Below are 26,698 nucleotides of genomic sequence, written 5' to 3'. Positions count from 1 at the left end.
GTTGGATTGTTACAAAATCTTTGACAGAAAATATTTGTTATTGTTCGTCCATTCCTCTTCTCCTGGCAATGGCCGCCTCTGATTTCCCTGTTTCTTGAGCAAGTTTATATAATGCACTGTTCCGATTCCTTAAAAGAACGTCTGGTTCATCCATTTCCTGGAAATTTAAGAGTAAAAACAATTTTATAGGGAATCTGATATTTTCTAATTTACTCCTCAATTACCATAATTTTTCCAGCGTCCATAACTATGATTCTATCACAATCCATAATAGTGTGTAACCTGCAAAAAAAATGCATACAAGTCATTTTTGTCTTGCCGACATACATAATTATACAGATAATTTACCTGTGGGCAATGGTAATCACTGTACAGTCGGCAAAATCAGTTCGCAAAGTTCTCTGAATCAATGCATCAGTCCTACAATTAGCAATAAGTAACTTATTAATTACTGCAGTTGTGAATTAAATTGTATTAAAATCATCCTCACTCGGGGTCACAATTTGCAGTCGCTTCATCGAGAACAAGGATTTGATTGTTTCGAAGAATAGCTCTAGCCAAGCAGAATAATTGCCTAATAATAATTGAAATAATATGAATTTAAAGTCAACATGAAATAATTAATAAGTAATTAAAATAATAGTAATTACTTTTGTCCCATGCTGAAATTTAATCCTCCTTCGGCGATCTACAAACGACATACTTATTAAAACTATTGAACTTTTGCTAATAACTTTAATTACTCACCTGTGAATAAATACCAAGCGGCATGTCTTGCACGGTTTGTTCGAGATTTACATCCTTCAGAACTTCCCACACCTTGGAATCTGTAAATTTATGAAATGGGTCCAAATTTTTCCGAATCGAACCCATAAACAGGACAGGATCTTGCGGTATAATTGAGAGTCTTGAGCGAAGATCTATTTAGAATAAATAATTGTATGGAGACCTTATTCTACTAATTTTCCTACATAAATTTTAAAACATACCGTGAAGACCAATTGAGTTGGTTATGACTCCATCAATCTCAATAAACCCTTCCGACGGTTCTACAATCCTGAACAGTGCGGACAAAAGCGAGCTTTTGCCTGCCCCTGTTCGTCCAACGACCCCAATCTTAAGACATAAGCCAAGTAATCATAATTTAAATTTTCGCAGTTAAACACTAATTAATTATTAGTTAAATACTATTATGCACCTTTTCTCCTCCGTAAATAATACAGTTGATATTTTTCAGAACAACCACTGGCGAATCGTCTCCATATCGAAGGGACATATTTTGAATTCTAATCTCTCCCTTTTCCGGCCAACTTCTTGGTGGTCTATTTTCAGGCTCTGATTCAAGGGCAGCTTCCGGTTTCAAGTCACAAAATTCCATGACACGTTCCACACAAACCATTTGATTGGTCAACTCGGCCGATTGACGGATTCCCCATTGAAGCATGCTAATTAACAAAATTACGTGCATTTAAACCCATTTTTACTTGAAAAAATTCGAGTTCTACCTCGTCAACATCATCGCACTCGTTAACGACAATCCCGCAACGGCGTCATCTTGATTACTCACAAACGCATTGATCATTACTGCAGCCACGAAAAGGATGGCCAACCAATCCACGACGATTCCCAACCATCTCGACGACGCCAGGAAAAGATACCACACCGAGGAATGCACGTCAAGATAAGATTCAAACTGCTTTTGGAACATGGCTTCGCATCCGAACGCACGAATTGTCCCGAGTCCATTTAGCGAGGTGCTGATGTGCGAAAATACCGGACTTCTTGCCAACCCCTCGAGACGTTTAATAGCTCGACCAGTCTTGAAGTAAAATTTCCTCACGGAATAGAAAGCAATGACCATGATGACCGCGGGTATCAGCATGATGGGGCTTCCAATACTGACGACTACGATAACCCCGACGAACTGAAGAGTAATTTCGATCGTGTCGAAACTCACGGTCGGTAAAGCTTCGTCAATGACGCCAATGTCTTTTGCAAATCTGTTCAGGATTCTACCTAAAATTTAGACATTTATCATTGTGAAGTAAATAAATAATTGAGAAATTACGTTAAGTAGTATGCATCAACCTGTTCACATTCATTCAATTATACCGAAATGAATGAATGAAGAATGAATAAATAATTCAATATTTCAAAATGAATGAGTGTGTTCTTTATTCATTCATTTTTTGCCCTATGTTAAATACACGGGGCGAATGAATGAAGAATGAATGAATAATTCAAATTGAATTTCGAAGTGAAGGAATTTTGAATGAAGGAAAAAAAATTGAACAGGTATGCATGTACGTACCGGTTGGATTGGTCTCAAAAAACGACATTGGAGACCTCAATACTCCGCTTAACAGGCGATCATGAAGTTCCACCGAGGTTTGCATGCACACACGATAAAAGTTAAGTGACCGTGCGAGCGAAAGTATCGACAGGAGAATGATCAACATGGCGTAAATTATTATCTGAGCGTCCCGACTCCCTTCTAATTTCTGCTTAAAGTTTTTTCGGGCTTCGGGAATAGCACTTTTATTCTTTCCTTCTGCTTCCATCCTATAAATTAGGGTCTAATTTAAATATGATTTTAATGTTTGGAAATTATTTATGTATATATTTACCAAAACTGCAGCCATAAGTCGGTACACGTGAAAATTACTTGGCACGCTAATTGAGACGCGATCAGAATAAAAAGCGCCGTACAACTCGACCCCGCACTGAAGTAGCTCCAATAAAGCTTCGAATTTAAGTGACCAATGGCCAGCTCCTCGTCCACTGGGGTCGGTTCTTCTTGGTCGGGATTCGCCTCGGGGGTCGGGGGTTGTTTGGATGCCAAATTGTTGACATTCGTTGTCGTTGGAATTATCGTGGCGGAGCGGGAATTCTTATTTCCTTCGCCGTATGGAATTATTTCTTGATGAGTTGGACCGTGTGGACTCTTTGGATTGCTGTCGAGGACAAGAGTCGCACTGGAAACGTGCCGAGATGGAGAAACATAGGACGAAATCTTGTCAAAATTATGTGACATTGCTCCCGAAGATTCTTTATTGACGGGGAGGATCATTGATGGCTCAGCGTTCGTGGTAAATGCGGAATTTTCATTACGTAATCGAGTTAAAATTCCGGCGTAAGGGATCCCAGAAGTAAGTAAAGTTTCAAAATCTCCGTAATACTTGGGCCATCCGTCGACGAGGAGGAGAATTCGTGTCATGAAGGGTAAATATTGGAGTTGATGGGTGATTAGAATTCGAACTTTGTCCTTTAATAGGCCTAAAATGCATTTGTTCATGAGGCGACGTCCCACCTGGGGGTCGACGGAACAGAGAGGATCATCAAGTAGAAATACGTCCGCGTCCGAATATACGGCTCTAAAATAACAACCACATCATTTAAATAATTTATGAATTTGATATTTTATAACTATACATTAGTAATTAACGTCTCACCTTGCGAGCCCTATTCTCGCCTTTTGACCCCCACTCAAGGTTTCCCCTCTGTCACCAACCAGCGTGTGATCTCCGTACGGGAGGAGAGTCAAATCTAGCAATACAATATTATAGATTTCTATTGCGAATTATATTAAAAATTCTTGCATAGGTTAAAAATTCATCGCCCAAAGAAGCGTGCTCAAACTCGGATCTCAAGTCAAGTATGTCTTGAAAATGATGGTGGACCACTTTGTCTAATTAAATTTTTCTATATTTACCTAGGCTAAGGGCACAGGCGTCTATAACTTGGTCGTACCTATTAAGGAACAAATGCGTTAATTCGTAATTTAAAATATTTGAATCAAATCAGTAAAAAAAATTACCAGTCCGAGTCAAATTCAAGACCAAAGAGTATATTTTCACGGACAGAGCCTGGAAAAATCCATGGATGAGACGTATAAGCCACCGATCCTTTCACAGCCAGCTCTCCCGACGAGATAGGAAGTTCTCCTAGAATTGCTTGGACAAGTGACGACTTTCCTGATCCGACTGGTCCAACAACTGCATACAAAACCCAAATTGCAAAAACTACATGGTTCCCATCAAACTATAAGTAAATATTTCCATACGTACTAGCAAGAATTTCTCCACGTTTTACTCTACAACTGACATTATTGAAGGCCATATCATGGCTGAGGGGGACCCATTGACCGCTCACATTTTTCACAACCACGCCCGAATGTTTTGCTGGAGGTTGGGGAAGAGTTTTCTCGGAATGATTGTCAGTAGTCTCCTCCATCACGAGTAAATTTTCTTGAACAATTTTCTCTAAAAATCCCAACTTGGATTTCACCTTTGGCTTTTGACTACTGACGCTGGACGGGTCCAAGGAATCGACAGTGTCATCGTCGTTGTCATCGTCGTCGTCGTCGCTGTCATCATTTTCGTCACCTTCGCCCCCATCCCTTGCATTATTATCTTGTTGAGGAGCGGCACCTGGTTTGTTGTCAGGTTGCTGCGTCTCCTTGTCCACTTCTGCGAAATATTCGGACTCGCAAATAAAATTCATATTTAAATCGAGCCGATTTGCATACCCAAAGTTGGAATCGGACTTTCATCCTCGTAACATCCCGGCAACAATGGTTTTTCTTGAAGGAGGAGAAAGTCCTGAAATCTTCGAATCGTGATCGACGTCTCAGCCAATGAAATCACCGCTGCCGGAAAGAACATCATCATCACGTTTTCAATACTGTAGTACAAAGCAAGGGATACGAACACCTGAAAAAATCCAACATTTACAATAGTTGTTCGCAAATCAGTAGCAATGTTTATCTCACAATTTCTGCCGTTAAACTATTTCCGATAAGCACATAACCCAACAAAGTCAGGAATAGAGTGATCCTTGACGTAATGTAGAACAGACTTTGAGTCGACGCTTTCCAATACATTGCTTTTCTCAGCGCCACAATCTCTCCAAGTCGGGCGTCTCTGATGGATTCCGTGAAAACGGATTCCCAAGCGTACATTTTGATGACTCGCATCGCCGAAATCAGTTCGTCCATGATGAGGAGTCGTCTATCCGTTTTATCAACGGTTTCTTGTCGTAGTCGGCTGTACACGCGTCCCATCAAACCTTTAATTAATTTTTAAATTACAATTTAGTTCATTTCAGAGTAATCTACATAATTGAAAAATACCTTGAAAAGGGACAAAAATTAGGATTAATCCAATCCCAGAAAAACAAGGCCAACCAATATTCAAGTACTGATACAAAACTATAATAGCCAACGTAAATTGGATCGGAGCGACCCAAATGTAGTGGAGAAATGTCATCAGAATGTCGAATCGCCCTGTAAATATCATTAAAAATTAGCACATAATTCCAAATATTTTGCACAATTTTTCACAATTTCTCACTTGCCCATGTCACTACTCAAGAAATTTATTATATGTGACGCCGACGTGTCCTCCAGTGCTCTCATGCTCATCCGCAACGCCTTCCTGTAAATCAGGGAACAGAGACTGATCCTTATTTTCATTCCTAAATGTTGCACCGCAAATGTGAAGGGGTGGTCGGACGAGGTGTAGCAAATGGACAGAAATACGACCCCAGCCCCCAGTAGAGGTCCAGCATAACTTGGAAAGTCATCAGGCTTGAGGAAATATCGGAGTAAAATTCCAAAGCAGATGGGTTGTGATATCCTGCATGTGTAAAATTCAAATTACGTGTAAATACAAATTATGATGGAATTCATTACTTACAATCGAGGTCTCCCAATGCATGCACACAGTTTTGAACCAAACTGGTGTAAATCGATCACAAATTTAATTAGTATGAAATTTGCGAAAGACACGATCTCCTAATGGGCACGTTTGGCAGAGATATTTGCATCCGAAGAAAAGAAAACGCGCAGTAAATTTAGAGAGTGCAAAATTTGTCAAATTTAAGATGCGTTTTCTCCTTTTTTTATGCAAATATCTCCGCTAAACATGAGCATTGACAGATTGCTCTATTATTTGCAAATTTCATACTAATTAAATTTACGATAGATTGACACCAGTTTGGTCCAAATCTGTGAGCATACGTAGGGAGACCTTAATCTTTAGTTAGTCGACTGACTTGACGATGCATTCTTCATAAAAGGCGAACACGCCATAGGCAGCAAATGACGGTCCAAATACTTTGGTAAGAGCTTTCGTCAGACTTGGTTGATACTCTTTCCCTTCAAGTTGTCGAGATATTGCGGATTTTTCCAGCTCCTTGTTCCATGCTTGTTCTAATTGGTCACCCAAAAGTCTGCTCTCGTCGGAGGGAAGGACGCGGTATAAGTCGGAAAGCTGAAGAGTTTTCCGGAAACCCTTCTGGAAAAGGGGGATCAACCATCTTGCAAAGAAAATGCAGGATTAGTAAACATTTCAACTTGGGTTCCTGATCACGATACGTGTGTATTTATAGCATTGCAGCTTACATGAAAAATAGTTGCGATATCAAGCCGGCCTTTCTCCGGGGATTTTTCTCCTGTTGGAGTGGGTGCATTATTCATGAAATGATTTTCATACAAACAAATCAAACTTCAGTATGATATTTGTAAATAAATGGGCACATTTTGACATTTTTTCGTGCCAAAACCTCATTAGCAACTAGATAATTAGTGGAAATTATAAAATCATAAATAATTACCGTACACTTTTTTATGCGAAAAGATGAAACTCTCACTTTTATTATCTCGTGTCACACGTTTGTGCTTGCACAGTTTTAAGTTGTCAAATCCACAGGTTGGGTGAGGGTAGAACGTCTTAATTTCGTAGCTACATGATCCAGAAAGCTGATCCAAAAAGCTGGTGTGAAAATTTTTCATACGATTTGACGGTGCATTAATTAATTAACATTGTTAAAATATATTATGAATATTAAGGCGAAGCAAAATAAAACTGTAAAGTTTACTAAATAGTCCTCCTAGACCGTTTCACAACATTTTTAATTAACATTGTATTAATTATTCCATGATAACTGTAAAAGAAGTAAAAGTCCAACCGATTCAAATGTATAAGTATGAATTATGTTCAGATTTAAAAATTAAATTTGTAAAGTTAAGTTAGTCAAATTACAATTTGAAATCTGAAATATTTTTTCGAATCAATTATTGCGTAAGGGAAATTAGTGGTGTGTTTTTGCTTAAAAAGGGTGCAAGCTTATCTTAACGCCACGATCATCCTATTCATGATTCCATGATACATTGGGTATTGAGGAAGAAACGCTTGACACCAAAGCTTGTACAAACAAATATGCTGCATATATGCACAAGCTAATTTCGCACTCAAACGCGAAAGACACCAAAAATTGAATAATTAATCCATTTCTTGTTTGGTGCATACCCTCCTTATTTTCCATTCGGAAAACAAACATCAATCCGGACAAATGTAAATGTATATGGTCAAAATTGCACACTATTTTTTACTTGTAAGTACCTGATCATACCCTTGTTTATTACCGGGTTGGAAGAAGGTAGAATTATGTGTATGCTTACATATGAACTATGAACATGTCAACTTTATTCTCGTCGTGGCATGATTTTGATGTACAATTCAATATACATACATATCCGAATCCATGTTCGAAATTGACACAATGTTGTACATTTGTGTTACGTAGGTTTGTGCATTTATACTGCTGAGGTCAGTTGTAGGGCACCATCCTCGATTGCAATACAACTTCACTTCCTTGCTTATACTTTTTAGTTTTAATCACTTTTAAATTACCTAATCTGAACTCATTAAATCAAAAGTCCTCGTACATAAATAGCGATCATTAAAATTCATATATTAGAAAATTTTGAAAATTTTGACAATCCCTGCGTAACAATGTAATCTTAGCCAACTTTCTCCAATCTGAAAGCATACAAAGCAACTTTTTGCTTTGACATCCAAACTAAATTCAATTCTAACCATAAACTAAACCCTAATTTGAGCAAATTTTGCCCCCTCGGCGTCACAAAATGCCGAAGAGGGAGGTTACCTACAACCCGCCATCGTTATTGGCCGTGTTGCCAATATTAGCAATTGCTGTCTCGTCCATCATCATAGCATGCATCTTAATCTTCATCTTGGTCCTCTGTTACCGCAACTGGAGCAAAATCAAGGCAGGATGGGCGTGGTTCTCAGGCCTTCAGCCGGACCAGAACTCGACAGGGGTTCAATTCCTCCGAGGATCTAAAATCCCTGGAATCAAGGATGCCATGAGACCTAACATCCATCCACTCAGAAGGTACGCACATTTTCGGATATTAAATAACTAACTTTTTTAGAATGTAGTAATTAAGGAAGTCATTAAAAATAACAATTGAAACATATTTAGAACATTTGCATAATTAAACGTTGCTTGATATAATGCTCAATGAAATGGTTCATTCATGAACTTATGCATATCTCGCTGCATTGGTGAAATTCACACCTACATATTTTTAAACCAATCCATTCTCAAAATTCGATTGTCGTAGACGAATACATGGCAGGGTTTGCTGAATTATCATAAAAAGCCAAATCAAATGTAATACATAGACATCCGCGTTTGCTATCATATTCATCCCTATTCATCCAGGCACGTATGACGTATGTAAATGGATTTGTGTATATGCAGTATTATGAAGAGAAATGTTCAATAATTTATTTCATGAGAACAATTCCATGCTGCGGCATGTACGACTGGTTCCAAATAGCCATCGTGATTATCCCTTATCCTTAGCTAAGTAGATGTCAATCAATCTGAGGACGAGCGTCAGTTCGGCAGACTCTTAAGTTTGCGTGCAATGGTTTTGCAATGGTTGCATTATGCTATAAACACCTCTGCCATGCTTTCCCCATTATAATCAATCAATGATATTTTTATTTATTCAAGGCGTATTCTAATTGTATTTACATGCCATATCTGTTTTTTATAGGGAAAAATTTATACTTTTGCTTGTATAAAGTATTTTTTAAGATAACAATATATGAATATTAAAATAATATAGTTAAGAAGTTATCAAATTAAATAAAGTCGGGCGACTGGAGCTGTTGCATTGAACTCTTGTAATTTCGTCCCTCGTAGTCGATGTTAATACATTCGCGAAATATTTTATGCCTTAAACAATCCCGTGGGTCCTTAGATGTTGCGCATGGGTCCTGGTGCATTTCATTTTCAGGAAATATTGGTGATATCCCACACTTTCTTGTATTATTGTTTGTACAACGATAATAGGTGTTCGCTTCGCAGGTTGTTTGAGGGTAGAACTTCCTAATTTCATAGCCACACATCATAAATGTTGTTCCATAATATGGGTTTGAAACTTTTCAAAAATTTCCATATGATTTTGGACAGCTGCATCCCTCATCTCTCTGAAATTACTATTTTTTAAGTTTTAACACACACATGTACCATTATCAACTTACCATGCAAAATCCGCAGTGTAAAATGATTAGAAAAATAATGAACTTGCACATTTTTGAAAAGGACAAAAATTGTCTGGTTCTCTCAACAGCGGTATAAAATGTGTGTAAGTTAGATATCATTTATTTGTAGCAGAGTAACAATGGGGGAATTAAACTTTTATACATCATTAATTTCAGAATTACTTGGTAGGCATTAATATGCGGATTTTTGTACAACTACCCACGAATAACTAGCGTGATTATCATTAAAAAATAATCATTTAAATTAGATTTATGTCAATCAATCAGATGGTCGATTCGTCAGAAACTTTAATTTACATGCAAACGGGTGGTGTTAGTTTCATGTTGCTATTTACACCCCCAACCCCTGCAACGCGCAATGCTTTCCCCATTATAATCAATGTTATTTTATTTTTTACCAGTATTTTACAATACTGGTAAATTTCATATACATATTTACAGCAAAGCAACAATGGTTTGAGCAATAAAATTTATTACACGCTATTAATTTTAGAATGGTTTATACATAAACTTGCATATATGAATTGATGCATATCTAATTGCATTGGTGGAATTCACACCCCATTTTTGAAAATCGATCCATTCTCATAATCATTATGCATCCTTCGATTTCCAAAATACTTACGCGTTTTCTGTCATATTCAATTACGTATGCAAACACATTTATGCGGTATTATGAGGATCAATGTTCAATAATTAATTTCATGAATACGATACGTATGACTGGTTCCAAATAGCTATCCTGATTATCATTAAACTAAAATGGCAATCAATTTTAGGACGAGCGTCGGTTCGGCAGAAGCTTAAGTTTGCGTGCAATGGAGGAGCGTTGGTTTGGTTGCATGTTGCTAAACCTCTTCAATGCTTTCCCCACTATAATCATGATATTCTTGTTTATTCAAAGTGTAGACTTCCATTCTAATTGTACTTACGTGTCACATTTATTTTTCATAGGTTAAAAATTTTATAATTTTGCTTCCATAAAATAATTTTTAAGGTTATATAAAATTGGGATGAGGATGACGCGACATTGCATGACAGTATATGAACATTAAAATGTTGTTAATAAATTGTCAAATTACATAAAGTCGGGCGATTGGATTTGTTGCATTGAATTCTTGTAGTATTCTCCTTTACTGTCGATGTTAACACATTGCCGAAGTACCTTGTGCCTTAAACAATCTTGCGAGTCTGTAGAGTTAGCGCATGGGTAAAATCCTTCAATAGTGGTTCCATCCCACAGTAAGTACCCCTCGTATCACACGTTCTTTTAAGCACGGCCTTATTGTTTATACAGCGATAAGAGTTGTCCATTCCACAGGTTGTGTGAGGGTAGAACTTCTTAATTTCATAGCCACACATCATAAATGTTGTTCCATACGTTGGGTACGAAATTTTCCCAAATTTCCCATACGATTTGGGACAAATGCATCCCTCATCCCCCTGAAATGACTATTTTTTTTATTTTAACAAGACACATATGTACCATTATAAACTTACCACGCAAAATACGAAATGTAAAATGATTAGAAAAATTATGAACTTGTACATGACTATACAGGAAAAAATTGTCTGATTCATTCAAGAGATATCTAAAATATTTAATCTGCCTCTTGTGTATGGCTAGACGTCATTTTTGTGGAGTAACAATAGGGAGTTAAACTTTAGACGTCAATAACGGCTTGCTTTCGGCATGCGGATTTTTGTGCTGCAGTACGATGTCAATCAATAATAAATTGCATTCAATAGAGTGGTCTTGCTTACACGTTGTTACACCTCTGCAATGCTTTCCCCATTATAATCAATAAAATGATATTCACGTTTATTTAATGTATACACATGACATATATTTATTTTCAGTTCAATGTAAAATGTATAATGTTTCTTCCATAAAGGTGTTGCTATATTAAATTGAGAGGTGATTGACTTATACAGCAATGCATATACATTCAAATAATATTGCCAATTTGCTAACTTACATAAAGTCAGGGGACTGAATTTGTTGCATTGAACTATTGTAACTTTCTGAGTCGAAATCAAAACATGCGCGAACTAATTTGTGTTTAATACATTTTTTCGAGTCTTCTGAATTCAAGCATCGGTCCGTATGAAAAGGAGATCCTTTAATTATGGTCTCGATCCCACAGTAAGTTGCTCTGGTGTCACACACCTTATAAAGTATGGTTTTATCGCCCTCACAGCGATAGCAGGTGTCCATTCCACAGGTTGTGTAAGGGTAGAACTTCTTAATTTCATAGCCACACGTCATAAATGTTGTTCCATGGTTTGCGTATGAAACTTTCCCAAATTTGCCATATGATTTGGGACAGATGCATCCTTCCTCTCCCTGAAAGGATTATTTGTAATTGTAACAAAGACCAATAGCATGATAATTATCAACTTACCGCGCAAAATATGAAGTGTAAAATGGCTAAAATGATTACGAGCTGACACATTGCTGCACAGGTCAAACTTATTTTGTTCATTGAATAACAGTTTTAAAATGTGCAAATCGTTTAAGTATGGCTAGATTTCATTCATTGTACAGCAGAGTAACAATGGGGAATTTAGCAATTAAATTATCTGTAAATCATTTGTGCTGCTAGATTTCATGTATTTTCAACAGAGTAATACATAATTGTTTGCACAATTTGACATTGATCATAATTTGATTATGGGTTGACATTTGACGACTCCAAATTTTAATTTCTTATAACAATTTAATTTACTATTTCGCTCGACTGTCATATAATAAATGATATTACTTATACAAGGTTGGATTTGAAAATACATATCGAGTGAGTTAGTAGAAATCATAGGATTTCATTTGCTGCATGGAACTATTATAAGATGCTCTTTTTTTGCCAAAGTTCCAACAATCTCGGAGCCTTTTATGTTTGATACACCTTTTCGAATCTTTGCCATATGACAGGCAAAAATCGTGAGGGTCTACTCCACAGAAAGCTTCTCTGGTTTCACATGCGTGGTCAAGTATAGTCCTATTTTCTTGGCACTCATAAACGACCTCCATTCCGCAAGACGTGTGAGGGTAAAACCTCTTAATTTCATGGCCACACATGTTGAATGGTTTGGGAAGATTTCGGTTCGGACAGATACACTCCCCATTTCCCTGAAATTGAATCTTCAATTTGAGACAAAATACATATGCGTACGGTAAAACAACTGTTAATTTACTTACCATGCAAAATATGCAGTTTAAAATGGTTGCAAAAACTATGAGCTTATACATTCTCTGAATAGTCAAAATCTTGTTCATTCAACAACAGGTTCGAAATGTGTACAATGTGAATCTTGTTATACTACTGGCTATATTTAATATATTTACAGCAAAGGAACAATGGTTTGCGCAATGACATTTGTTATACGCTATTAATTTCAGAATTGCTTGGTTGGCATTGACATTGGCTTTGTTTCTCACTGGTGTTCAATGGTCTCGACAATTGTATGGAAAGCTCACCGAAAATCCCACTGTCCTGGTATTCGACGAAACTACTCTCCCCGTGGACAGAGTCACTTACCCAGAAATTCAGATTTATAAACGGAGCAATTTTATTGCGACAAAAATTGAAGAATTCAAGGAGTACGGAACATACTAAATAAAAGACACCACACATGGATAGAAAATAACTATTTCTTCTATAATAGGCTTCATAATGACGCTAGGTTTGCCCCTGTTCACGATTCGGATAATATTGAATGGCAAAAGGAAGAAACAACTGCTCTCCTCTACACGATCAATCACATTTGCAATCCATTGGATCCTGAAATAATATGGAACAACGAAAGCGAATCCAGCAATGCAAAAAACATTATTCCCAACCTTCGGCATGCTGATATTTTCGAATATGATGAGAATTCTCCAAACAAAACCTTCATCAAAACCAAATTGATACCAAAACTGAAGCAGGTAATTTATCTCTCTTTTGTCGCACCAATTGTTTTGAGAAATTCTCAACCACAACCATTTCTTCCTAGGCAATCCCATCATGCACTGGCGATAATGGAATCATCAAAGCTTGCGTTTGGGGTTCAAAACGAATTGATTGCAACGATGCTATCACCGATATCATTACTGACACTGGGGCTGCTTGCGCATTTAATCGAATGGCTTCTTCAATATCGGGAAAGTATGTGACAAAATGCAGGACATGTTGATTAAATAGACTATTTAACGTAAATAATAATTATCCTAATTAATGGACATAATATTCAGGCACGATACCATCAAAACACATCTCGCCGATGAGAAAGTTTGCAACCAGTCCGAGTCGGAATTGTATCTAAACAAGCACAATGATCTAAACCTTCGCACCCCATCCAATCGAACTTCGACATGCAAAGAGCAAGCACATCCTTACCAAGATAAGATTCCGCTAACACAAAAGTATGCTGGACCCCGTTTTGGATTTGGATTTGTCGCCCAGTTTGATTTGGACAACACGGTATGCCCACAAAACGACGGGCTTGCATATATCCTTGGAATTACATCCATCTATGACGAGCTGAACGCTGACACCGGAGGGGTCAAAATTCTCCTGAATCATGACGTGAAAATCATCCTTGAAGCCGTGATTACTATTTCTGAGAAAGACATCAAGAAATTGGATCGTGTATTTTATTTACTTGCTTAAATAATGTTAGCAATTATAATATTTTCGTTTTTATCTTATCTCAAGGGGGACCGTGACTGTATTTTGGCAAAGCCGGATAAAAATCCTCCAGATTTTTATCAATTCTACACCCAAGAAAATTGTATCAAGGAATGCAAATCAGAGGCAATCTTTAAAAAATGCAACTGTAGCCTGGCTGGACTATCAAGTGAGCTAATCCCGAATCATAATAGTCGTGCATTTAAAAAATCACATTATTAATGCAGATAAGCCTGGGCGAAAATTGTGCACTACATTGGACGACACTATTTGTGCAGCAAAGATACAAAGTAGAGTGCTTGACTTGATTAATTAATATTAATTGTTAAGTATTAAAATAATTTAATTTTATGCATATGTACATAGATGACGGCGTCAATTGCCCCAAATGTTTACCAGGTTGCTCCCACATCGCGTACAAAGTTGCGTCGATCATTTCCGTTCCGTACGACGAAAAAACAGCTCCGGCAATCGTGAAGGAAATGACAGGGTAAAAATAAATGTTTCCCAAACCGTGTAGAATAGGATATCAAATAAAAATAAATACGTTGAAGATGTGTAAATACCTAGAAAATCTTTCCTATTTTGCAGAAATGCTCTTTACACGTCGCGTGTGCAAATCGGTTTCAACGTTCATCAAATGTTGGTGATGGAGAAACAAGTCAAATATGAATGGACCGACATCATAGGCAAGTTTTATTTCTCACAGAAAAAAAAAATCTTATGAGAAATTAATTCGTAATTTTATTTCTGATAAGCTCTCATCGGTGGCACGATGGGATTGACAAGTGGAATTTCCGCCATTGATGGGGCTCGAGTCGGGGAAGCTACTCTGGATCTCATTTGCAGTTTGATCGCTCTTCTTTGGGCCTACCTGACCAGGGATGACGATGACGAAGATAATGACGACACCAACAACAATGGTGCGAATGCAGCAATTGAACAAGCTCCAAACCCACAAGAACAGGCGGAGGGAAATGCACCTGATAATAAGCAGCCTGAAATTGAACCACCGCCGCCGCCACTCCCACCACCACAACCGGACGAGGAAGATAAGCAACCAGGGGATAAAGAAAATGCATCCGATAACGTGACCGAGCAGCCTGAGATTGAACCACCACCGCCACCACAACAACCGGAAAAGGAAGAAAAGCAACCTGTGGAGGAGGAAACTACATCTGACGATTCGGACGATGATGAGCCCATATTTTGTCCTGGTTTGACACATCCTGACCATGTCTTTCCACGCACATGCTCATCCCCACCCCCTCTGCGACGGAGGAAACAACAGGAAGGTGACGGATTCATGAGAAAATTTCGTTCCCTATTTCGATCACCAGGCAAGTTTGAGATCGATCCGGAGGACCCATTCAGACCAACGAGTGCGATGGAGGACGCCATGAGCACCCTGAAACATTTCGCCATGGCCTCCATTTTTACGGTAGGGTCGGAAAGGGAACAGGGAGGGTCAGGCGTCCCTGCTGGAAGAGAAAGCAGCCCACCAACTGATGATGGAGAAAGCAACGCGGTAGCTGGCGATGGGACGCCTGCCCCACAAATGTATCCATGCACTGATGAAACTGATTCAATGGGCACACAAGGTCTCAAATCTTAAGCTATGTTTTTACACATGAATTACAAAACCAATGATAATTTTGCATACTTGATTTCCATATGTAAATACAGAGCCTGGCTGCTCATCTGCTTCTGTTCCTACGGATGGACAAGAATCAGCAGGTTTGATCACAGGAGAAATTCGCTCATCTGCGGAGACTGAAGAAAGCAACTTGGACAAAGAAAATAATTCCATTCCTACAACGGCATCCAATTCTGTCGCAGAGATTGGCCCCCAAACAACCAGTCAAGGTCTGTGCATTCTTATACAGGACAGTTCACAAGATAAAACTTTATCTTATACAAAATTCACATAATTCCAGGTGTAATTACCCCTCGAGGATTTTGTGACGTCAACCCACTTGACTCCTCCCCCTCTCGACCCCACACAGCTGGGGGGCAAAATCCCTCTCCTCTCGGTGACGCTGAGGTGCCCAGCACAAGTCGTCAGATTCATTCTGCTCCTGGAAATGCACCACGGATCTTAATACCATCGTCTACTGTTTCCTCGACATCTGAAGTTGGTAGCGTCATCCCCCCAGTTGATGTTGACGTTCGACCATCGTCAAGTCATGTCTTGGACCAGTTAGGCTTGCTTTAAGCAACTCGATAAGCCAAGTCGAAGTAATGTTTGGGCCAACTAATACAAAAATATTCTAGTCAGTTTTCTAGCAAATTAATGCAAAAACATTGTAGTCGATTTTGGAGCCAATTTATTAATGCAAAAACATTGTAGTCAATTTTAGAGTCAATTAGTGCAAAAATATTCTAGTCAATGCAGTAGATCACTTATGTAAATACTTCTCAGCTCAATTAATATGCCTTCACTAACTAGTCATAAATACGCTTGGACAATCCCTCTGAAATTATTTTGAAAATATTATAATGACAATCGTGACATTTTTCGAGATTATGAGATGATTTATGTTTTTGAAAATAACCTGTTAGAACATGTAGAAAAATTATTCAATCTTTCTCTGACCTAATTATCTGACTTACAATTTTAACCACGTGCCAATAATAAATACTCCTATATAAACATAGAAATATTCATAAAATGATAATACTTAATTAAACAATATTTATGCAAATTTTGACAAAAAATTACAATAGGCATTCATAATGCGATATAAAATTTTTCGTTTTATTTTTTGTAGATTTGTTTTTCTTTTATATTAAAGTAATTTGTTAATTTTATGAAATTGACTTTTTTCTTGGAATTTTTTAATTTTTTTTGAGGCCTCGTTAATCCCCACCCTTTTAAATATTATAATGCAATCAATTCGTATTATAACTTTCAGCTTAAATCAGAATGTAAAAGCTTAAAATTTTAAATGCACGTATGTAATCAATATTAAATTGTGTGCACGCAAATAAAATTTATTACATTTTATGCATTAAGTTTGGCGACTATTTACAAAAAATTTAACTAACATCTACATATGTAGAATATATAGGACTCGCATGCAAAATTATGCATAAAAACTTCATGTAATCAAATTGGTAGCTAACTAACTTTTCGTCTAGAAATTTTTTCATGAGTTTAACTGATAAGCCTTAATACCTAAAAATGGAAATGATAATGATGCCATAAAATAAGAGTTTTCTTGTTCTTCATTGATATTTTTATTGATAACAGATGCTCGCTTGGTATAATAAGGCACAAGAGACACGATATTTTTTTCGACATGTTCTTGTTCCATTAATTTCCTTAATTAATTAACTTATTATTATTATACTCCTCAAAAATTGATCAGTTCTGTTGCATATTTTTCTCATACCCTTCCCCTTTTCTTCGTCTTGTTTTGTTCATCGCCGTGGTACAATTTTATATCAAAGGACTTATACTCTTATACAACGACATGTATGATATGAATCAGTCGGATGAAATGTTATTGGTGTATACGTATACTCGTACATACAGTAATTAATTGATACCCGAAATCGCTTAAGAATGAGGTATCATTATACAATGTGCAATTGCTTATACAAGTGGACTAATAAACCTCGTACAGAGATATAATAAAGCGAATAAGTTCAATCAATAATTAGTAATGAATTATTATCTCCCCACTGCTTGCGTTCCTCGCTTCGCTTTCCCTTAACCGCTAAAAGTAATGACGTACTAATTTTACGATACGGTAGTACTACGACGAGACGACACAATTGAGTTAACAAGCAGTAAAAAAATGATTCATGATCTGTGAATACGTACGTGTAGCACATTAATAAACTATGTATGTAGTAGTAGATTCATTGCTAATATCCCGTGTTTACGATTTCTCTCATTTTTAACAGTTGATATTCTAATTCGAGAAGGGAACACTGGTGGGCGTGGCTAAATTACTTCATTATGCAATAAGTGTGACTTGTAGTTTAAACTTATTACAATTATGTAGTACATTACATTTTTTTACGACAAAGACTGCGAATACAGAACACATTTTCTCACATTAAACATTCCCATCTTAAAAGATTCAAGAGGACTTATGCTCTTGACTGATACCATTTTTTAAGAATATGTACGTGCTGAATTTTTTTTACAATACAGATTAAATGTTGCAAAATTTGACTATTCATGACAAAAAACATATACAAGTAGCTAAATAACTCATCATATCGCGACGACGATGACGACGACGGTAGGTTAATCCCAGTGTGGAGTATTTCATTTTCAAAAAGCGAAATTCAAAATTCTCAAAATAATAATAATAAATTAATCAGAGGCGTGTGTGTGTGTGTGTGTGACTAAAAGATAAAATAGTCCGTTTAAAAAACTAGGTAATAAAATAAAAACTAAAGTTTCATTTCAAGAAAATGGACAAGTAAATAAAATTTGATTAGATCCATCAAGTAAACTTGTTGTTGTTGTAGGAGGAGGAGTAATAGTCAAATGAAAAGTCTTGTTTGCAGTATAATTATCACCACCAACTTGAAACAATTAATTAATAATATCCCTACAGTACATAACTTGCAATGCGACAATAAATGGAAATATAAAATTATATGTTGCGAACTTATTAGTCTACTGCGAAATTTAATGTCTAAATAATATATATTGTGTGTATAATAGCAGCAGACGAGTAGTACGTAGTAGTGATAGAAGGGTGACTGGTTTCAATTGATTGGAAATAGTTGCATTATTGTTAGGTGTATAATAATTATTATTATAGTTTCACGTTCTTAATTACTCTACACTAAATCCACAAGTTTCTTCGACCGCTTTGGTTAGCTTTTCGTAAAACTTTTCTTTCGTTTCATAGTTTGGGATGTCGAGTCGATTGAAGCACGTGTGCGCTTTGGGCAAATTACTTGTGGGCGCTTCAACTAGATGAATCGTAAATAGGCGAGGTGTCCCAGCTCCGGTGGACCCTTGAAGATTCTAAAATGAAGAAAAAAGTTACGTTAGAGATTTATGAATATTACACAAGGGTATCTGATTATCTTATACGCATGATTCTTACCTTAAACCCTTGAATCGGCACCCGGCTCGAACCAGTAACAAATTGTAGGAGGCTGTTTTAAACAGAGGAGAAATGGAATAAGAAATATTATAACACAAGTTTTTTCCTGGGATGGGAAAGTCACCAAGAATGATTAAGAATAATAATTTTACCGAGCACGCATCTCTTCGTCGTATTGAACAACAATTTCCCAGAACCAGAGTGGGATTTTGTCGGTACCCGTACAAGCCTGCAATAAAAAATTGATCGTGTCACATTTAGGTACTTTGATTGATTTAATACAACGCCCTTTTTAATAGGTACCTTGAGTTTGGTGTGAGTTTTCCAGTCGTCCAGATCAATTTTTCCAATGCCTCCAATTAAAAGTTCTAATTCTCGCTCATCAAACGCTTTTAGTAAATGTTGGGGTACAACTTCAAAAAAGCATTTTTGCAGAGCATCAAACTGTTTTTCAATTCCTCTCATGAACCGGTAATTCACATAAAGTCTATAAGATACAAATAAGACATATTACTAATATATTACCACATTGTTTCATTATTGGAAGTTATTAAATGTTAACCATACTTGACATATTCATCTTTGTTCTTTTCATTGACGGGAATGTCTTTTCCTCCCATTTTCAACTCACGCATTTCCACCAGACCGTAATGGTTATGTTCAACACAGAAATTGGAGTCAATGACGCCGGTGATGTCATTATGTCTACAATATAAAAAGTTACATGTGATTAGTTGACTAACAGAGGAAGGTGTGATTTTAGTACTAAAATTGTAATAGCCAATTAGTAAATATATTCAAAGTAGAATACTTACAACATCCAATTTAAACTTTGGTACAGCTCGGGGTCAACCGCTTGAATATCCGGCAAGTTTATAGATTTGTTCAACAGCATTCTACATGTATGCATAAAATATAAATAAGAGAAATCTTCTTAATGTACTTAAATAAAAATTAAAAAACCATCCACTCACTTATAGAACGGAAGTGTAAACGAGCCATCAATGTGGTGGCCATGAAAGACTGCGAGACCCAAAACCCGACCAACAAATTGAAAGTATGACAAGTGGTCCTAAAGAAGAAAAGTAGAATCAAGTTAAATGATTCAATATCGTACAAATTAAGGGGCACAAGTCAGCTTAGATTTCTTACGGGGTTAATATGGGAGTCTGGATTAATTTGGACGCAACACTGAAAAACAAACAATAACATGAACAAAATTCATCTATTGGACAAAGTGATATTGTGGAGCTACAGCTCTTACATAATTGATGAATGAACTTAGATATTTACCTGGTTTTCATGCGAGTATTGAAATAGACCATAACTCGGGTTCAACATCTCGTGACTAAGCAGGTGTAGCCATTCGCGTGCAATCCCACCATAATCTGCCGAGATATGAAGATTTGAATGAAATAATGAGATTTGAACGAAATGAATTTCGAAAAGCATACAAGGACAGGCATAATATTTAACGCTTATAACACTTAAGACTATATATAACACTTCCATGAAATAACTTACCTAATCCTTCTTCTCCTTTGAATTTGACCATTAGTCTTTTTCGCATGTCCTTGACGCGTAGTTTCAAAACTTGGCGATAAGATTGCTAAAAGTTAAGTTAAGAACTATTTAAAAATGTTCAATAATTTAAATTAATTTAGATTTGCATACTTCAAATATTTCTTTTCTTGTGACTTCTATGCGGCAATGTCCGTTTCTCGGTTGCAAAAGTTGGAGTTCGACACGAAGTTGTTTGATCTTAGCATTTAGATCTCGCTTGTACTTTGGAAGAACTTCTACGTCACTTTTACCGTCACCTATATGTACAGACTGCCTGTCCCGACGATCTCGGTTTGCATTCTGCTGACCAATGGAAACATTTGCTGGGATTCCAGAATGATTTGTGCTCGAAGCATCACGAGATCGACTACTGCGGATGCGACCTCCGCCTCCTCCTGCGTTGTTCGAATTATTGCTAGGAACAATTGGAGCAGAAGAATGAGTCGGAGAACGAATTGGAAGGGGAGCATTGTTGTTTGAAGTGCTTGGCAATAATGGATTATTTGGTGGAGGAGCCGGATTGAGTGGAGAGGTTGAAGAGGAGGAAGAACCGGAGGCGGATGTCGTCCCTCTGGAAGAAGAACCACGCGGTTGTGGTTGTTGAGAACTTCCTGCAGCAGGGGCTGGCCATTTAATCAGTCGTGGATCAGTAAAATGAGTAGTACGGCTGTTGTGGTCAACGAAATAGGGTTTCCTATAAGAAAAAAGTAATTGTAATGTAATTAGGACATTAAATACATTCAAATGCTGTATATGTATAAGTATTAATATTGCAATGATAAAATTACCCGGAAGGTGTTAACCGCTGCTCCCAACCATGCGGAAGTGAATTTCCCATGGTCTGCGATGATGGTAAATCTTTAAGTCCTGGATGGTACCACGAGCTCGTACCGGTGCTGAGTTGATAAAAATAAACTTGTCCTTGCTCTGTAATCCTAGTTTCGAATCCGGCAGGAAGCTCAACAATTGGAACTGCAGTTGGCGGAGCACTGCGCCGCGCTTTCCGACGAGACGAAGGTGGTGGTGCATTCCCGCTCCCATTGATAATATTTAGACCAGCGACACCATTTACACCATTACTATTACTGGAACTGGATCGTTGATTCCCCGACAATGATGACGCGGAGGGTTGTAGCATTTGTTGAGAGGATGAGGAAGGTGTACTTGGAGTCGGATGTTGAGAGTGAGTAGAAATTATTCCTGGAGGAGGAGGCCCACCAATAGATGAGTCACAAGGGGATAAACCTTGTTGTGTAACAACCAAAGATTCTGGACGACTACTATTTGGAGTTGGTTGTGCTTGCGATTCTCTTCGTGGTGGTGAAGTTGATACAACTGCTGGGGTTGAGGTTGATGCTACCAAAGCAATGTTTGGTCGTGGATTATCTAGCACTCCGAAACAGGATACGTTGCCCATTCGATCCACAACGGCAGTAGGAGGCAGACGATCACTTCCTCCAGCGGTGTGAGCATCTCTTGACATCAAAGATACGGCAATTTGGCCACGCACAGGTTCTGGATCGGAAGGACTGGCTTTGCATAAACTCATCAATTGGGCTGAAAGAGCACAATGATATCGTTAAAACCTAAAATCGAAGGAAATACTTTACATAAAGACACTCCAATTAAGGAGGACTTACGGCCAGCATCCCGAAGACGTTGAACTGCTTTCCCAACGATATGGACACATCCTAACAAGTAAAATTACAAAAGTCGTATATAAATAAATGGTCACAGCACAAATACCGCGTAAAAATTATTAAAGGACATTTTGTACCTAGAAAACCAGAATGCTGCTCCTTGTGTAACTTCTTATGGTTCCAAATGCTGCAATAAAACAATTCCAGTTATAACAGATTGATTATCATGTTCATATGTCCATAGGTTCTTTTTCAATTTCCAAAAATAGACATTATTCACACATATGTACCTGATCGTAATAGAATCCGTTCTGGTCAAGTATCTGTTAGTACAGCAAAATAAACATAAATATTATTACGAGATTACCATGAAATACGCACCAGCATAAATAAATAACTCAACACTGCTCTTAATCGTAAAATCTTACAGATCAAAGTACTGATTCCATGTTGGGTGGAGTGTCCCTATAATTTCCATAATAAAACACATTAAAGATATACTCATGTATTTGTATATGCAGATAAAGCAAAGGAAATTGAAACTTGATTGCCAATTTCACAGCTATTTTTTTGTTACACATTACCTTTGCAAGGTTCAGTCGAAAAGCTCTGATTTGTTCCGTCCACGCTAATTTTTGCATACGGATCCGGTAAACCTAAATTAAGTGGAATAATATGTAGTTTTGTGTAATTATCATTATCAAATCATCATCTGCGTCCATCACTAATAGATGAATTTTATATTTCATCACTTACGGAAGAAATCCTTCTTGACCAAACTTTTAGCCCCGAAAACTGAAAATATAACAAACAATACATCAGAAAAAAGATCGAACCCAAACTTTATTTAATAAATATTGCTTATTAACCGACGACACGAATAAAAATAAATTGTTTGTTCCGGATCACGTTTGTCGTGCTAAGTGAGCGACAAACTACAGCGTTTCGTTTACGGTCTAGCCCAATGCCAACAGACGATGAAGATGGTCTCAACCCCCCACAACCACCACCCCTTCTTTCGCGTCTCTTATTCTCCATAATAGCAATTCCTCTATATTTACTTAATATAATTTAGGTGATGATGGCAAATGCAAATATGTTTATCTTGTCTAATTGCGTCTCCAATATTATTATATTTTATCTCAAAAACGGGTTACACATATATTTGCACTCCTACTAGTGCCAATTTAAATAGAATCACTAACACACTGCTGATTAATTTTGTCGTGAAAAACGACGACCCCATACTGTAAAGTATTAGACGTTTCAACTAACAAAGTACTTTTACACCGCAAAATAATCCTCTTCATCATCCGTATGTCTGACTCTGTATTAGATGAGTCGAAACCAAAAATAAACTAAACTGATCACTTGATCTACCACCACACCACAAAAGTGAATGACTATGACAAATTACAAACTTTTGTTAAATAGAAATCTAAAGACGTATAGCAGAAAAACTTCGAATAATGAATTTCACCCAAAGTGCTTAATAATGGGACTGACTAACTGAAAAAGGTTCTTCCATTTCTTAAACTGAACAATTGGAACCGAGTGAGGTGTCAGACAAACCGTTACCATTACCACTTCGCCGTCATTATGAAATTGTAGAGCTGCTTCACTTCAATAATAATGACTCGTCTTCACGTTCCTTAATTAGGTCATGATGACAAATCCGAGACGCCGAAAGACACAAGTTTGCCTAATGTAATGTGTAAAAGTCGAAATAATGTACAAGTTTGTAAAAAGCACACACACATCATAATGAGCGGAAGTTGGTGGGAACTGGGTACAATAAAGTAGTGGGGAGGAAATTGCAAAGAATTGTTCTCTCAGCAGGGAGGGAATCGAATGTCGAATCCCCACCACCGGATTTAACCTAACTACTTATGCGCTTAACATCACGCATCGTCGCCATCCGTTTTGTATTTTTTCGACTTACAATTACACGGGGGTGGGTGCATTCTTTCTTTCTAATGCTTTCCTGAAACTGAAATGCGCTATAATAATCTAATAAAATCGTCACTCACTTGTCACTCTGACTTTGGCAGCTTGTTGATTATTTCTGCCCCTGCCCCCCGCGTTGTTATTATTCGCCACGACCACAGCCCCATTGGCCACAACCTCCATTATTTTATCAGTGTCTTCTTCTTTGGTAAATCTCAACAAATTCCTGTCGATCCGTCCTTCGGGTGCGGCTGCTAGGGCTGTGTGACTCAATATTTTCGGATTTTGCTCAAACCCAACGACCACGACGATGAGCAATTTCCATCTCCACTATTTGGTTGAACTATCATCTACGAATATTCCTGGCCATACCGTTCGTCACTATCCATCTTGTTATTAAGCTAATCACTAATTTGTAATAGTTAATTATATATATATCACATTAAAACTAATTGAACAAAAACCGAGAACTCTCTCTCTCTCTTATCACTCGCCTCCTTCAGAACAAAAATCACTGTCTAACCCCATTTTATCACCATCATCCTGCCCTCACAGTTTTGGATGATTTACAACAAAAAATTGGCTAATTATCACATCACCAAGAATCATGAAATATTCACAGGTCGAATGTTATGTTGTTCTTACAAATATTTGAGTCACATCATCGTTCATTATCTGACTGGAGGAAGATCCAGTTAAAATAATAAATAAAGTTCCTTCCCTCCCGAACAAATATTGAAATGAGTCGTCGTGATTTGTAAATTGTGACGGAAAGGTAATTAGTAAATGTGGTGGTGGTGGTGCTGGTGAGAAAAATGATAATTAAAGTTGAGCCTAAAAGTAACCAATCCTCATCATAATATTATATTATCTGTAGTACTGCTGCTGTTGCTGCTCCTGTTGATAAAGATAAAAAATTTATGGTTGGCAGGATTTGTGGTTTGTGAGTATAAGTTTTAGTGTGTGTGGAGTAATATGAAGGAGGAGGAAGGAAGGAAAGGGATGTCTGGCTATGGTAAATATTAAATTGGTTTTTCAGTTTAAATCATCCCGGGCGTAGTGGGATCTCACACAAACTGAATATAAAGGGTGTCTCATAAATTCACTACTCTCTGATCCACTCTAACTTGGAGTCTTAAATTCTTTGATATGAAATGTAATTAAATTTTGCACTATAAAATGGTAGCTATTTTGTATTTAATTATTTTTAACCTCATTGTATTTTTTAATTACTTTTTAATATAACTCCCTGAACGAAGTTGCAGTTCGCTGTTGAAAGCTTGGAGTATAATAAAATGTTTGTTAAAATCTCATGCATAATTAATATCAGTTCAAAACTTATTATTAACGTGAAATGTAACGTTTAAATGGAAACATGAAAGGTGTGCAAGGTGGTAGAATAATAGAAATTATTCTACAAAAATACGTGGATCACCTGCCAAATTTATTATTTATATTAAAATTTTAATATTTACATCTATCAGAGTTGCATAACTCCAATAGATATAGAATCCAGATGTATCAGTAAATTCCATGCAATGCTTAATGAATAACCCTTACATTTATAGTTTAATATCATTTTAAAATATTTTGAAACAAGAAATTTATGTCACAATTACAATTATTATACACTTGTAAAATTTATAAAAATGCATACTACCATATTTTAATTAAGTAGATTGCATACACTATGCGATCAAACTAAAAGAGTCCACATCTTTACGAGACACCCTACATAAGGCGAAAGTGAATGGAGTGTATCTTGGTTGGTAGACGGCTGCACCTGCACGATCTCAGTGCACTATTGTTCAACATTTTTCATAGCCTACAGCTACAAACTCATATATGTATGTAGCCAGTTACATTGTTGCATTGCGTAAAAGAATTGAGATCAATTATATTATGTTCAGTAGTACATGGTTTTAATTAATTAAATCACATTGCGATATGTATGACGAATTCATGCCAATTTTGATTAATAAAAACAACATTTAACTTAATTTACCTAATTTTATGAATTGTTTACTTTATGCAACAAAAAACAATACAATAAAAGAAAACAATTTATAATTTTATCACCTTTTATACAACAAAACGGGCAAGGACAGTGAGTGGTAAAGGTACGGTAGCCAGGCAGTGTCCGCGGAAGCCGTGGGGACAACTGGGGACATTAACATTGCAGGAAAGGGGGAGGCAGAGGTTTATAAAACATGGGAAGATGATGCGGACATCGAATAACCTGGGGACATTGTCCCTCTTTTGTCCCCACCCTTCGGCGGCCACTGACTACGCACACTAATTTTACTTCAGAGGTAACAAACATACTACTGATTGATTCCAGAAACAACAAAATAATTTCGTCTAGCCTCGAATAAAATGAACACGAATAATGAAAATATAAATTCGAGTTCAAAGTA

The 26,698-nt window shown here is 37.0% G+C and overlaps 2 protein-coding genes across 3 annotated transcripts; both read right to left on the bottom strand.

The window, feature by feature from the left end:
- Nucleotides 1-37: 37 nt before the first annotated feature.
- On the bottom strand, nt 38-6,471 carry LOC110854142 (multidrug resistance-associated protein 4). The gene is made up of 21 exons (XM_035854960.1): nt 6,404-6,471; nt 6,055-6,318; nt 5,356-5,636; nt 5,132-5,284; nt 4,772-5,067; nt 4,529-4,712; nt 4,105-4,469; nt 3,818-4,041; nt 3,713-3,750; nt 3,453-3,546; nt 2,628-3,374; nt 2,312-2,562; nt 1,506-2,016; nt 1,199-1,445; nt 990-1,116; nt 748-920; nt 651-688; nt 491-574; nt 349-420; nt 225-282; nt 38-157 (listed from the first exon to the last, which is right to left on the bottom strand). Exons 1-21 carry the CDS (start codon nt 6,469-6,471, stop codon nt 38-40), a joined length of 4,395 nt encoding a protein of 1,464 aa, XP_035710853.1.
- Nucleotides 6,472-17,269: 10,798 nt separating this feature from the next.
- On the bottom strand, nt 17,270-25,472 carry LOC110853871 (E3 ubiquitin-protein ligase SMURF1). Of its 2 annotated transcripts, none has more exons than XM_035854981.1 (19): nt 23,204-23,387; nt 23,091-23,129; nt 22,919-22,990; nt 22,763-22,799; nt 22,625-22,657; nt 22,472-22,521; nt 22,335-22,385; nt 21,483-22,251; nt 20,806-21,388; nt 20,656-20,740; nt 20,425-20,519; nt 20,284-20,322; nt 20,106-20,203; nt 19,947-20,027; nt 19,699-19,836; nt 19,435-19,618; nt 19,284-19,360; nt 19,132-19,183; nt 17,270-19,049 (listed from the first exon to the last, which is right to left on the bottom strand). In XM_035854981.1, exons 1-19 carry the CDS (start codon nt 23,370-23,372, stop codon nt 18,855-18,857), a joined length of 2,847 nt encoding a protein of 948 aa, XP_035710874.1. In that variant the 5' UTR covers nt 23,373-23,387; the 3' UTR covers nt 17,270-18,854. The 2 variants fall into 2 exon arrangements, with proteins under 2 accessions (XP_035710874.1, XP_021957911.1); XM_022102219.2 differs by lacking the exon at nt 23,204-23,387 and adding an exon at nt 24,365-25,472 and having other exon boundaries at nt 18,855-19,049.
- Between the last annotated feature and the right edge of the window lie 1,226 nt (nt 25,473-26,698).

The sequence above is a fragment of the Folsomia candida genome, unplaced genomic scaffold, assembly GCF_002217175.1.
Source record: "Folsomia candida strain VU population unplaced genomic scaffold, ASM221717v1 Fcan01_Sc009, whole genome shotgun sequence".
Lineage (NCBI taxonomy): Eukaryota > Metazoa > Arthropoda > Collembola > Entomobryomorpha > Isotomidae > Folsomia > Folsomia candida.
The sequence above is the reverse complement of the archived record's forward strand: the minus strand, read 5'-3'. Positions and strand labels throughout refer to the sequence as shown.